This window comes from Alosa sapidissima, chromosome 17, assembly GCF_018492685.1.
Source record: "Alosa sapidissima isolate fAloSap1 chromosome 17, fAloSap1.pri, whole genome shotgun sequence".
NCBI lineage: Eukaryota > Metazoa > Chordata > Actinopteri > Clupeiformes > Clupeidae > Alosa > Alosa sapidissima.
This window is the reverse complement of record NC_055973.1, coordinates 27,758,735-27,773,777: the sequence shown is the minus strand read 5'-3', so window position 1 is coordinate 27,773,777 and position 15,043 is coordinate 27,758,735. Positions and strand designations below refer to the sequence as shown.

The following is a 15,043-nucleotide window of genomic DNA, read 5'->3' as shown; positions in this document are numbered from 1 at the left end:
CAGGGATGGGCAGTATTTCTATAATACTATTTTGTAATTGAAACACTTGAAGCTAAAACTATTATTAACTTGGCACATTCCCGGGATGGACCTGCTGCGTCTTCATCCATGGTTTCATCTCTTATCTAATTCTGACCATGGCGGCCATTGGCGGAAAGCTGAAGGTGATTGCTGATAGGCTGTCCCCAATCAGTGGCGCCTGCACAATCCAATCACGTTTGAGAGGGAAACAACAAATTGAGGGTTTCCGAGATTTTTCTTTTTTTTAGAAGAAGTAGGCTAACTGTTCACGGTTATGGATAAGGTGCACTTTCCCAGAACATAGACGTGTAATATTACCTCGCCAGTTGACATGGCTCTTCAGGGATATCTTTCTCACTTAGTAAACAACACCACGTAACTTGTCCAAGGGGAAAGGTGCAAGCCATCAGTGGGATTTAGGACAGTTGTGTAAAATACAAATACTACACAACTGTGGAGATAATAATAATAATAATAAATTCAAAACAAAACTGCATTGGATACCTTTAATATTCCAAGGTCACACAACTTTAACCCAATAGTCAGACACACATGGAGAGCCAGTTACTTTGAGAGTCTGTGTTTTATTAGTTTGGGAGTAAGAGATAAGAAACGTTGGGTTTGTGTATGACATTTTATTTTACAGTTAGAAGCATTAAGAGACCATTTTCAGCATTTTCGAAAGAAAAAGCAGATAATAAATAAGATTGTGTAACATGACATTTTGAAATGTTGGCTTTGCACAAGCAGATGGTGCTGGATTACTGACCAACTACAACAGCAGAAATACAGTAAAAACTGGTAACTGAACAAATTCCCTTTTTGAGAGAAAAGAAATGATCACAACCACCAGTATGTTGGAGGATTTGAGCCATGTAATTAGCTATAGACATACAATAGCTTCTCCTAGATGTTCTTTCCCCCCCAATCGCCATTTAGTAATTCAAGTTCGCCAGGCCTGTACTTGCAGTACAAGACCACTTTTGAGTCTACTGCGCATTGAATACCAGTCCTGCTTTAAGTCTTGCTCCGTGCCGCCAACACAATCCATAATTCCCAACCACACAGGGCTGTTGAGAGTGCAGTGTAGTGGACATCTCTTGCAGCTGCTTCATGAGCACTGCCATGTTCAGGACAAGATCAGGCAACTATCATGCAAACCTCACAATCAGTAAAACCTCACTGTGCGGTTGAAAGCTCTCCTTTTGATAATAAACTCTGCCAAATAAGAGTCACCCTGTCCAAAAAGCAAGAAATCTCTCATCACTTGTTATTATATTTGAATTATATGACAACTCTAAAAGCTCAAGTATCACTCAAACAGGCTGTTATAAAGATTTGTACAGTGAGTGACAACTGCACATCGAAATATCAATGGTGTTTCATATGTGCACTCTCTTGGAAGGTAGAATTATACACAGAATGCAAGGAATCATAAATCTGATAAAAGTCAACTTCAGCAACAGAGGTTGTTGGGGTTTTTTCTCTCTGGGAAATGTAAAATCAAGCTCTTTTTACAGAGAAAAAGGCCAAAGATTATTCTACCTAGAGCACTAATAATTCACAAATCTGATAAGAATCTTTCAGGTAAATGTCTTAAACGTAGATGAGAAAACGGCAGTCATTGTCAGAGCACCTATTATGCAAGTCAAAGTTTTTCTTGTTTGCATGTATTTGTTTTTATGGGTTTTGCTCATTCCGTTTCAAGATGTCCAGCGCCACCAGGCCACCTTCATCCTATCCCACACTGCACCCAGTGAGTCGAAGGCCGGACGCACGTCCAGGATGGAGAACTGGTAGGTATTTTTGTCCACCTCACCGTCATAATAGTCAATCACATATCGCACCTCCTTCCCACAGCGATCCACAATCCAGTCATGTCGATCGAATGGCAACTCGTACCTGTAACCGGGAGAGCAACAAGCACATTACAAAAAGTATACAATTTACTTTTTGTACTACCGATTCCACCACTGTGTTTTTCATACCCACTAAGAAAACACTTTCAAAAGCTTCTCTCTCACATGAACCGTATTGCGTTCTCACACACTCTCCCCCTCCCCCCCCCCCCCCCCGCCCCCCGTTGGCAGCTACATAATGTTAACAATGCAAAGATCAAAAGTATAACAAATAACGTAAAAAATGACGTATGTAAAAAATGACGTATGTAAAAAAACAAAAAGGCAGTTTGGGGGCACAAAGTTATCACAACCACTTAAGATGGCTGAACTCTGTTCATCCAAGCTTGACATGTTGAAATTTGTCTGGAAAGCAGTCACCCTAACAATCATCACTCAGCCAATGCTTACCCCATCCAGTGCCGTAGTCTAGCCCGAGGTGAGAACTCCTTTGCTTTCCCACCAAAACGCTTGAGGGATGGCCCACACGGACACTCCCTGCAATAACAGGACCAGAGACTTAGAGGGGAGGACTATACCAGCCACCGTACATAATCAGGATAGATAGATAGACAGATAGATACTTTATTTTAAGGAAAGTTAAGATAAGATAATGAGGCTAGCGGATATTAGCAGACATGGGATGGGTGCCAGTGTAGGGGAACTCACTCTGCATGGAGGGCTAGCGAATATTAGCAGACATGGAATGGGTGCCAGTGTAGGGGAACTCGCTCTGCATGGAGGGCTAGCGAATATTAGCAGACATGGGATGGGTGCCAATGTAGGGAAACTCACTCTGCATGGAGGGCCTCCCACTTCAGGATCTCTTCCCAGGCTTGCTCGTTGTTCCGATTGTGGATTCTGATGATGTTGCTCATGTCGTGTGGAGCGAGGTTATCCTCTTTCCAGCGCCAGCTACGGAGCAAAACATAGCATAAGACCACTCTTTCCGCCAGCAAAACATAGCATAAGACCACTCTTTCCCCCAGCAAAACATAACATAAGACCACTCTTTCCCCCAGCAAAACATAACATAAGACCACTCTTTCCCCCAGCAAAACATAACATAAGACCACTCTTTCCCCCAGCAAAACATAGCATAAGACCACTCTTTCCCCCATAAGACCACTCTTTCCCCCAGCAAAAACAAAATCTGAGCCAGTGAAGTTAACATTCTTTTAATAATGGACATTGGTATCAAGTAAAATAAGAATATGTGAAAATCGACAGTCTGAAAGACCATGGGCTTCTATTGACATGGAAAGAGGTAACTACAGAATTTGTGGACTAATTGTCGCTAATCACACCTACCCCTTCCTAAGCATAGCATTCCAGAACATCTGCTCGGAGGGATACACCCAGTTTCTTTCTGTTCCTGAGCGGGGGATTTTTGACTCCTCTCTGGTCACGTCAAGTGAGAAGGGCTGGTCAGGGGCTGGGACTTGATTAGGAGGTGGCATCTGGACGGAGCAAATACACAGATCTTACTACACTCAAATTGTTCCAAACTCTCCGCTCCCATGTCCAAATTTACATGTGAATACACATTTTGATGTCTATAATTCTATTCATGGGTTTCATCAGGTCCTTTTCCACAGGTGTATTAATCAAGCACCATGCAGTCTGCATTCATAATCTAGGTGCTTGATTTTTATACACCTGTGGAAAGGGACCCGATGAAACCCATGAATAGTAGCGAAACTAGCTCCATACAGGTGTACTGACATTGCAGTCTCTAAGAGCAGTCTGGCTGCACACACCCTTTAGAAATGTAACACATTATGTTCAAGGTAAAGCTCCCATGCAATTATGTCAGGTCTCATTCTTATCAGAATCCACAACCCTTGGCTGATGCTGACTATTTACTTATACTTACCATATTTGTTGGGTCAATGTCACCTTTGGGTCCCAATCCTTGAGCCCCTGCTCTCATTGGACACTCCACAAACTCGTATGCCCGCTCCTGATGAACTGGTCCTGGGGCTGCAGCAGCAGGAGCTGATGGTTGGTGCATTGGACATTCAGATGGAGGAGAGAGCAGTGGCGATGGAGAACCTGAATGAAAAGGTAGACCAGGATGTGAAACATGCTAAAGAGCTTCCTCTCTGAAGGTCACACAATTTCCTACAAATCAAATGACTCACTTTGTTGGGGCTCTCGATGCATAGGGCAGCCTTGAGGTGGGGACAGCCCGATATTTGGAGCCACCATCGCAGCCTCAGCTTTGACCGTGGGAGCGGGATTTGACATTGTCGAGCCCATGGCTGCAGACTCTTTAAATTACCTAAACCTACAGCCAAACACAGCACAACTCATGAATCCTTTTTTTTGCCAACGCCCTCTGATATAATTCCACCTCATGTTACAGCAGTGCAATGAATTGTGAAGGAAAGTTGTGTTCCGAGGGATATCACGGACTTCTTGGATAGAAGAGGTTGGTTATTGTTAACGTTATTGTTTCATCATAGTTAGGTTAGCTAACAGTTATGTTAACGTTAGCTTGCTAGCTAAGCATCATGCCACTTTTAGATAAGTGTTAGCAGATCCCTTATAAGACATTCTCTGGTGTTAGGAAGACATAAGCCTCAAAATAATGTTATACAACCACGTATTGATAATCTAAGCTAGTCCTTTGTGTTTACGAACGTCACAAAGACAACGTTACAAAACATCTCTCAAACAAAGTTATGTAACGTAGATGTTTTGTAACGTTAACATAATAAGGCTAACGTTAGGATAATGTGGCTAGCTAACTAATGTTAGCTGACAAACACCCTGTTATTAACCTTACTGTAGCGAAAAACATAAAGTCCTTCAATTAGGATATATACATCTTCAGAAGGTTAATATGATGCTACGACTCAAAAATATCTGTATACCTCAACAAACAAAAAGCAAACTGGTGGTTAACGTTACCAACCTTTCAGAGACCCGCTGTAAGAGTCCCAATGTCAACGACTCAACGTGCATGCTGTAGTGATTACCCACAATGCATTGCGTGTATGAGTCACTCCAAGTTGCGCTGTGCGCAGTTACGTCAGGTGTAGTCTAGTAAATTCGCTGATGAAGTGGTAGCAGAGAATGTCGTAGACGGGCTCTGGTGGTAGGCTGTGGTTGGTACAGTAGATGTCCTGGGTAAGATTTGTATGCACTTCATTTAGCGGAGAATATCTAAACTGTTATAGACTAATATGACCCCATTGAACAACGTGGGATGTGTGCCAAAATCTTTACCCGGGACGAAACTGTTACACTTTGCCTAAAAAATAAAAGATGCAAATGAGGCAATATCTTATTAAATATGCATACATAAAAACCCTTGAAGCTACAGATTTTCTGAGGTGATCACAATGTTCACAGTGACCATAATTATAAGGTCACAGAAGAGTGTAAGCATTCTGATTTGATATTAAGAAAATGGCTAAAAAACAGTCAACCTATTACATACAACTAGTGACATACAGGAATTGCAGTTATTTATTAACCTAAACTTTAAAATCTTCTTATTTCCTACCTGTTCTAAATATCGCTGTCATCACACCCAACTTTTTTTCCCCAACAAAAGTTTACTTTGACGAGCAGGAGGAGGAGTACAGGAGCCTGGTGGAGGACTTTGTGCAGTGGTGCAAACTCAATCACCTTCAACTCAACACTTCAAAGACCAGAGGTGGGACCAAGTCACTGTTTGGCAAGTCACAAGCAAGTCACAAGTAAGTAAGCAGTCAAGTCCAAGTCAAGTCCCAAGTAAATACAGAGAAGGGCAAGTCGAGTCCAAGTCCAAGTCACATCAAAGCCAAGTCGAGTCCAAGTCCAAGTCCCAATCTTTTTCAAGTCCTGAACAAGTCATCAGGTACTCTTCACTTAATAATGCCATTATTAGACTATCGATCATAATTTTAGCACTTCCATCTAATCCACAGTATTTTTTTTATAAATACAGATTAAAATATGTTCAATGTTTCTGTCTTGTAATCTTTTACGACATATGCATGTGCATACCTGTGTAATATACACATGTGCATACCTGAGTAATCTGTACAAAACGGATAGCTACATGACACTCAGCACAGCTGCAAATATATATAATGTTTTTCCAAATTGCGGAGCCCACTGTAAGGATGAGTAATAATTTGACTGATGGTATTTCACTGCGCTAGGCCACAGATTTGCCTGCAAACAATTTATTAGGCTGTCTGCCAGTGGTGACTCATAAGGGAAGCCAAGGTCAACACTTTTATATTATTTAAAAGATAATAATGACAGTAATTGTGTTTTAAAGTATTAATTTCTTAAGAAATACTACACATTTGATGCTGTTTATCTAATTTGTAAATGGTGCACTGTCACTTTAAGCCCATTGTGCACTGTCCACACGTTCTCATAATGATCTTTTTTTACCAGCTCCGTTCAAATATAGCCTATGGCTAGTCCACAAACTCAAACATTGTTTGTGCCACATGTATAGCACAATATTAACAATGATAAGCATGATATTAAGTTGGCACAAACAGCTTTCATCCCTTTGGAAAGAGAAACATGTATGACATGATGCTTGCTTGACATTTTCTGTTTGCAATTAAAAGTGAATTATGAGCCTGGTAGCCAGTAGCCACCTAGCTACAGTAGCTGAGTGGAATGCGTTTCAATCGGCATATCATGTGCTTCATGTAAATAAATTATTGAATACTTCAAGACTCACCAGTTCCATTACACAAGGCAAAGACAACTCTTCATAATATTCTTGTCCACTTTCCAAATCACAGTGAGTGCAGCTATGTCATAGTGACCTGGATCTCATAGTTTATAACAGTATAGTAGACTAGTGAGAACCGGATTCACAATCTCCTCTAATCTCGTACTTGTTGCCTCCACGATTTCTTTTTATATGTTTCTTATATTTAAAAGAAGATATCAATCATCATCAACAATGACAAGCCAGCTGGAACCTACTCGTTTTCTCTCCCTCTCGTGCGTGCTTAGATGTGTTCTCAATTAAATGCAGTAGGCTAGCATAAGTTTAAGTTGGATCTTAATGGAGAGGACTCGAAAAGTATCATCTTTATGTAACATGCTGTTGGTGCTTTTTGACAAACGTTCTCTAACAAGAGTGCAAATCAATTTGCAGTAAAGCTACTAGTGATTGGCTAAATGTTGGTCCTTCCTCTGTCTCTTGGTGCCCTACACACAGTGCGTACGCGTGTGAGGGTAGTGGCAGTAGGCTACTGAACTGTGCTCTGTCCGCTTGTCTCCGCTATTTATTTTTTTTTAGTCGCAGGAAAGCCTCTCTGGGTTGACTGGTACACGATCAGGAAATTTAGTTTTTGATTCGAGACATGTCAAGTCATCACAAGTCAAAGAGGCAAAGTCCGAGTCAAGTCTTGAGTGAATAGTATTCAAGTCCAAGTCGAGTCGCAAGTCATGCCGAATTTTATCAAGTCAAGTCTGAAGTCATTAAAATCATGACTCGAGTCTGACTCGAGTCCAAGTCATGTGACTCGAGTCCACATGTCTGTCAAAGACCAAGGAGATGGTGGTGGATTTCCGCAGGTCTAAGCCCGCTCTGCTACTAGTCTCCATTGATGGGGTCAATGTGGAGGTGGTAAGCACCTACAAGTAGCTGGGTCTCCACCTGGACAATAAACTGGACTGGTCAGCCAACACTGAAGCACTCTACAAGAAAGAGCAGAGCAGGCTGTACTTCCTGAGGAGGCTGCGGTCCTTCAATGTGCGCAGCAAGCTCCTCAGGATGTTCTACCAGTCTGTTGTAGCCAGCATCCTCTTCTATGCAGTGGTATGCTGGGGAGGAAGCACAAAGAAGAAGGATGCTGGGCGAATTGACAGGCTGGTAAGGAAAGCTGGCTCTGTAGTGGGAGCTGAACTGGAGTGCATCACTTCAATATCTGACAAAAGGACCCTGAACAAACTGATCAACATTTTGGACAACTAGATGTACCGCATAGCGGTACAAAATATGACCGCCGCTCAGTCCTGTACATCCGTTCCGCGAAAATAAATCACACTTCAATTTGTCTCCATATTTTACTCCATCCCCCACTCTTGAAACTTTTGTGTATGCTTGTTTGGCATGCCTGAGTGTGTGTGTGCGGCTGCACAGAAAGTACCCTACTGGTGCTGAAAAGGTGAATAATTGTAGAATAGCCAAAGAAGATGTAGAATTGTTATAAAACCTTTAAAATCTCTAAACAATCACAAGTAGGGCAGTTCATCACAGTTCATCCATTGCAACTGGATTGATGAAAGGTCACTTACACCTGTAGGCTACATTGTATTTGGGAAAAGCAAAAGGTATCAGCATAATGTTATTTTTTTTTTTTTTTTTTTTTTTTTATGTATTTTTAAACAAAAACATCTCTGTCAGTTCCATGCCGTTTTCAACAGCTATCAAAAACAAAGGTCATTTTTGGATGGATGGATTTTTTGTGAATGTTTCTTCTTCTTACATAAGATTTAAGTCATCTTTAGTTCATGTAATACTTTATTGTCAATGCACAAATTAAGTAACAGTAGTCTGAAACGTTATTGTTAATGCACAAATTAAGTAACAGTAGCCTAGTCTGAAACGAAATGCTGTTTTACATCTAACCAGTGGTGCAAATAATGTCCAAATGGGCCTTGATGAAATGCGTCGCTAGACTGTTCATACACATTTTAACGGGCCAAAGTTGAAGAGCTTTTGTCCGTTATTGTTAGTGCAAATATAGGCTGATTCATGTTCCCTTGCATTGTTTAACTGAGGTCCATGGCTAGTCTGGCTTTCATCAGACCAAGCTCAATCTTTTAAGAAATCAAAAAATAAATAGCGGGCAGATCAGGCTGGGTTCACCCAGCCTAGTCCATAGGCACCCGATATTGTTTAATTTTCCGATTGAGATATACACGCTCTGGCTATTCTAAATGCAAAAATGCATCAGGGAGTTATGACAAAACGGTAACTAACAAACTAGATCCTAATAGAAAACTGTTAGCTTCCCTAAGCTACAGGTAGGATTATAAGGTAGGCCTATTTACAACATAAATTGTCAATAGGCTATGCTGGCGACACAAATAAAATCTCCTTTGGAAACCAATGGCTTACGCCTTACAGTATCAAGCGGACTTAAACTGTCATATTGTGGCGAAAAGTTGTAATAACATTCAAGCAGCTCCATGAGTCAAGGAAAGCGCGAATGAAGTAGCCACTTCTAAATGGGACCCACTACACAGTAGCTTAAGGTGTTTTGCTAAAGCAGCCATAATGAAATGAAGGTGTCATTGTTTGGATACTTCACACACACGTGCTTTTTAATTTCACAGACTACAACTACCAAACTGTAATCAAAGCACATCGATTCCCCTCTCACACCCTGCACGCACTTAAAACAAAATAAACAGGCGTCTCAGTCTCACGCATGTACAGTATAGGCAAAACTGTATCAGACCGGTGTAACGTTGGTAAATCTTCCATTGCACAGAATGATTTTGTAGCACGTGCAATAAATGACAGTCGAAAGATACAAACAGTGCTGCAATACATTTGCTTGGTATAACCGCATTTATAGTTTTCTACAAATGCAATAAATCAAATGCCTCCATCACTCAACCAACGCTAACGGTAACATTACCTAGGTCCTTATTGATATTACAAGATTAACGTACCTGCAGTAAAAACCAAGCATGTCCGATAAACATCCTCAGATTTATTTCGGCTTCAAGAAGAAATGGGAATTACACTTCATGTGAACATCGTCCTATCCTTATTAGATGTTTGCTGCGGTAAATTACAGTCATTGTTTTCCAACCCACTTTTAACTTCCAACAAAATTACGTCTCACTGCAACGATGCGCCATCTAGTGGACAAACGACTACTTCTCGCCAATACTGAAAATGCAGCCATGATGATGATGATGATGAATATTTATTTTGGCTTTCTTTTAATCCTACTGATTTTCATTTTTTACCGGGGGGGGGGGGGGGGGGGCAAATCACAAATGAGTGATTATGAGCCAGGTTGATGTGGGCCCTTGAGACCAACATACCATAAAAGATTCACAGAGAACTGTGTCTGCCCTACCCTCCTTTCGGGGGGTCCAGTCCAGCGGGGGGGCTGCAGATGAAAACGAAAAATGACGGTTCCATGCTATCCATGTGGGGGTACATGCCCACCAAGTTTTGTGTACCCCGGTCTTTCAGTGTCCCGGGAATCCTTGTTGATGTACGTCACTAAATGTACACATAAATTATTTTATTGTAAGGCCCCCCATGAACGAAAGTACACAAAACTTGGCATGCATTCAGAGGGTGTCATAATGATCCTACACTTTTCATTTCGTGCAGTTTTGACCTTGTCAGCCAGAGATATTGAGATGAAAACACCTAATTTTTTGCTTTTTAATTTTTAACTAGGTGGCGCTATACATGAAATAAGTGGTAATGGGATGGGTTGACATGCCCCCTTAAGACCAACATACAAAAAAAAGGTGGACCTCCTAGGCCCTACGGTTCTCGAGATATTCACAGAAAACTGTCTCCGGCCACCTACAGGCCAGTTGGTGTATAGTAACATAAATTAATTTATTGTGTGGCCCCCCATGAACGGAATTCCACAAAACTTGGCGTGCATACAGAGGGTGTCATAATGATCCTACACTTCCAATTTCGTGCAGTTTTGACTATGTTAGGTCACAGATACCTTCAATTACACCACCTCATTTTTACTTTTTTGTGTTTAACTAGGTGGCGCTATACATGAAATGAGTGGTTATGGAATGGGTTGACATGGCCCCTTGAGATCAACATACAAAAAAAAATGGTCCTCCTAAACCCTACGGTTTTCGAGATATTCACAGAAAACTGTGTCTGCCCTACCCTCCTTTCGGGGGGTCCAATTCAGCGGGGGGGCTACAGATCAAAACGAAAAACGATGGTTCCATGCTATCCATGTGGGGGTACATGCCCACCAAGTTTTGTGTACCCCGGTCTTTCAGTGTCCCGGGAATCCTTGTTGATGTACGTCACTAAATGTACACATAAATTATTTTATTGTAAGGCCCCCCATGAACGAAAGTACACAAAACTTGGCATGCATTCAGAGGGTGTCATAATGATCCTACACTTTTCATTTCGTGCAGTTTTGACCTTGTCAGCCAGAGATATTGAGATGAAAACACCTAATTTTTTGCTTTTTAATTTTTAACTAGGTGGCGCTATACATGAAATAAGTGGTAATGGGATGGGTTGACATGCCCCCTTAAGACCAACATACAAAAAAAAAGGTGGACCTCCTAGGCCCTACGGTTCTCGAGATATTCACAGAAAACTGTCTCCGGCCACCTACAGGCCAGTTGGTGTATAGTAACATAAATTAATTTATTGTGTGGCCCCCCATGAACGGAATTCCACAAAACTTGGCGTGCATACAGAGGGTGTCATAATGATCCTACACTTCCAATTTCGTGCAGTTTTGACTATGTTAGGTCACAGATACCTTCAATTACACCACCTCATTTTTACTTTTTTGTGTTTAACTAGGTGGCGCTATACATGAAATGAGTGGTTATGGAATGGGTTGACATGGCCCCTTGAGATCAACATACAAAAAAAAATGGTCCTCCTAAACCCTACGGTTTTCGAGATATTCACAGAAAACTGTGTCTGCCCTACCCTCCTTTCGGGGGGTCCAATTCAGCGGGGGGGCTACAGATCAAAACGAAAAACGATGGTTCCATGCTATCCATGTGGGGTTACATGTCCACCAAGTTTCGTGTACCCCGGTCTTTCAGTGTCCCGGGAATCATTGACGGAAATTTGGGCATGCGAAAAAAAAAAAAAAAAAATCTGACTAAACCTATATGACCGCCGCTTCGCTGCGCGGCGGTCATAATGAGTGTCATCCACTCCACAGCACCATTGTAAAGCAAAAGAGCCTGATCAGCTGGAGACTTCGCTCACTGCCTTCCACAACAGACAGACTGAGGAAGTAATTTGTCCCCAGGGCCATTGAACTGTTCAATGCCTCACTTAAGGGAAGAGGAGAGATAGACTTCTCTGCATAGTCTGTCTGCCTCTCTACCCTCCACCCTCTCCATGTTCCATGTTTGGGTACTGTCTGTCCACTAGCCACTTTTTTCCACTGTCTCACTGCCTCACTGCATGCTGTTAGCACATATGCATAACCCCTCCCTCCATGTCACAGCCTGATTGTGGCCACACTTATACCTTTTCTTATATATATATATATATATATATATATATATATATATATATATATTTTTTTTTTATATTACCTTGCCTACTCTCTGATATGTCCATATTTATTTTATGCTGGTCTCTAGACTTTATTCTTGCACTGTTGCACTGTTTGGACTTACTCATTTACACCATTACCATGACACTCACTCACACAGAGCACCTTACCTTACTATGCACAGAGAATCACAGGCTCAGTCCCTGCCTCAGTCATTGTAAGCGCCTTAATCACCCACTATGTGGATACTGTTTTTAGAATTGATTTAGATTAAGTGTTATTTAGTATAATTTGTATTTGAGTATATTCTTTATCTTCTACTGTCCTTATTGCTTATTACTTTTTTCTGCTGTTAGTGAATGTGCGATGTCTGTATGCTACTGAGACCTTGAATTTCCCCTTGGGGATCAATAAAGTATCTATCTATCTATCTATCTATCTATCTGATATCTTCATAGCTTTGGGAGACAAGCTCACACAGTGTCTCCCAGCACTATATGTGCTGACTGGGTGCGATACAACCAGCAAAATATCAACCAAACTTGCAGCTCTGAACACTGTCGCAAGCCAGACAACTCTTCTCTCTGATTCTCAATGTCAACTGTCCACAGCGTGCAATTATACAAATGGCAGAAACATTCTTGGTCAAATGTCTCAAACCATCAACGGACATGGAGACATTTGACGACCTGCGCATTGCTGCGTTCAATAGTAATGCATTAAGTATTAAAGATGGACTTTGTAAAGATGGACTTTGAGAGGGCCGCTTACACCTCAACTAATGCAAGAAAACATACAAAGAGCCTATTATCAACAGCAGCTTTGGGTCCAAGCACCATTTACAGACGCCACCTTGATCTTAAATTCGATGCTTATGGTTTTGTAAGAACGGGCAGTTTATTAGTCCCTGAGATTGTAATCTCAAAACCTGAAGGTTTGCCAAATCCCTGCTCGTGTGGCAAGTGTGCACACAAGAATGGGTGTCCCTGACGGGTAGCTGGTATCCGTTGTTGCAAGTACTGCAAATGCAAGGGAGGCAATTGTAAAAATCCTATCACTGAATAAGCTCTCATCATCATCCCCATAACTGGACTCTGCTGTGAAAGTTTTAAATTGCAACATAGGGAATAAACCTGTTGTTTTGTAATACAACAAAATGTAATACAAAAAGTATTTATCTTAAAATGAAGATTAAACTGGTAGAAATGTATGAGGATATCTATAAAAGTAAAAAAGTCCCATTCACCTGTAGTGTGATAATCGGTCATTTTCAGGACTTTCGTCTTGGGTAGAGATTTTGGCACAAATCCAACATTGTTCAATGGGGTCATAGTCTATAACAGTTGAGATATTCTCTGCTAAATGAAGTACATACAAATCTTACCCAGGACCTAGACTGTGTGTGTGTGTGTGTGTGTGTGTGTGTGTGTGTGTGTGTGGTAATAATAAATCTGTGAAAATTGATTCATCAATTGATTTGATAATTACAAAAAGCTCTAATTGCATATTTGTCTTGTAGGCCTACCATAAGCATCATGTATTGGAAAGGCTGCTGATGTCTTTGTGCCGTCCACTAGATGTCATTGTATCCTTGGATATCAGCTTAGGAGTTTGCATCCTCCTAAGTATGTCGCCTAGGCCTATAATGTCCTCCTGCTGTCTAAGGGGGGTGGAGGATGGGTGTGTGTGTGTAGGTGTGTGGGGTGTGGGGGTTACTGACATATATTGGTAGCTAAAGCTTCCGTTTCCTCGAGCTAAGATGGCTGAGCCGAGCTTCATTTAGATTGTTTACACAACAGCCATCTTCTGCTCTATTGGACAAGAGGGAAGGTGGAAGAGAGACAACACAATATTAGTGCCAGGAGGGCTTTGAGTTCCATAAGAGTGATGAGGGGTAGAGGCCTCTGAGACAGGATGAACTTCGGGCATTTGGACAAACCGAAGGAAAGGAGAACAGTAGATTCGGCCACAGATGAGTGAGTGGGTGTGGGAAAGTGAGCTACAATCACAGCTAGATTAAACTAAGCCACCAGTGTTAGTTTGTGTGTGTGTGTGTGTGTGTGTGTGTGTGCGTGTGTGTGTGTGTGTAGTGTTTTTTGTTTGTGCAGATCCAAAGAAGGGTCTTTGCACTTCACCTCTCTGTATAACCATGATGTTGCCCTGAGAGAGTATCTGTACCGCTCTCTCTCTCTCTCTCTCTCTCTCTCTCTCTCTCTCTCTTTCAGACTCCCTTACACTCCTTTTTTGCCTATTCTTCATGTTCTCCCTCTCCCCATCTTACTTTGTTTCCATCTCCACATCCACCCCCTCCCTTTACCCCCTGCGCTCTCTCCACGCTCTCCTATCGCCATTATGCCACAGCACATGGGCTTTCATTGCCTGGGAAATGTGCGTGCTGAATGAATTATGTGCATGTTACATTTCCACTAGGGCAGCTGCTTGGCACTGAGTCAGATAACTCCAGTGCAGAACAGATACACAAGCAGCCTGTGGCATTTCTGTCCAACTGGATGATTCTTTACCCCCCCCCCCCCCCCCCCCCCCTCCACCCTCATCCACTCACCCACCCACCCACCTTTTTTACCTCCTGTAGTCCCAACTGTATCTCTCTATTAACATACCAAAGAATGGCTGTGCTGTGCCCAGTATGATAATAGTTCTTTGTCTGCTTGTTGGTACAGTTTTATCATGTGTTTCAGAGGCGACTTACGCATGTTTGTGTGTGTGTGTGGTGGTGGTGGTTAGGTGCAAATTCGTCTTGCACACAGCCGCACTATACTGACTAATCGGTATTCCTGGTGGAGCTTGTGTGGATGGGCTCATTTGAATGTTAGCCCGTGTTTTATGGTTGTATTGATCTCATCCGGGTCCAAAACAGAG

The 15,043-nt window shown here is 41.9% G+C and overlaps 1 protein-coding gene across 1 annotated transcript; it reads right to left on the bottom strand.

The window, feature by feature from the left end:
• Nucleotides 1-585: 585 nt before the first annotated feature.
• LOC121687933 (holocytochrome c-type synthase) lies at nt 586-4,990 on the bottom strand. The gene is made up of 7 exons (XM_042067146.1): nt 4,840-4,990; nt 4,064-4,209; nt 3,796-3,974; nt 3,231-3,379; nt 2,715-2,834; nt 2,331-2,417; nt 586-1,923 (listed from the first exon to the last, which is right to left on the bottom strand). The coding sequence occupies exons 2-7, from the start codon at nt 4,179-4,181 to the stop codon at nt 1,725-1,727; spliced, it is 852 nt and encodes a 283-aa protein (XP_041923080.1). The 5' UTR covers nt 4,182-4,209; nt 4,840-4,990; the 3' UTR covers nt 586-1,724.
• Nucleotides 4,991-15,043: the final 10,053 nt, after the last annotated feature.

Coding starts and splice junctions, on each gene's coding strand:
- LOC121687933 (XM_042067146.1), bottom strand. CDS start 4,181: ATGGGCTCGACAATGTCAAATCCCGCTCCCACGGTCAAAGCTGAGGCT. Junction 3,380..3,795: donor ACATTGACCCAACAAATATG/GTAAGTATAAGT, acceptor TGCTCCGTCCAG/ATGCCACCTCCTAATCAAGT. Junction 1,924..2,330: donor AGACTACGGCACTGGATGGG/GTAAGCATTGGC, acceptor TCCCGGTTACAG/GTACGAGTTGCCATTCGATC.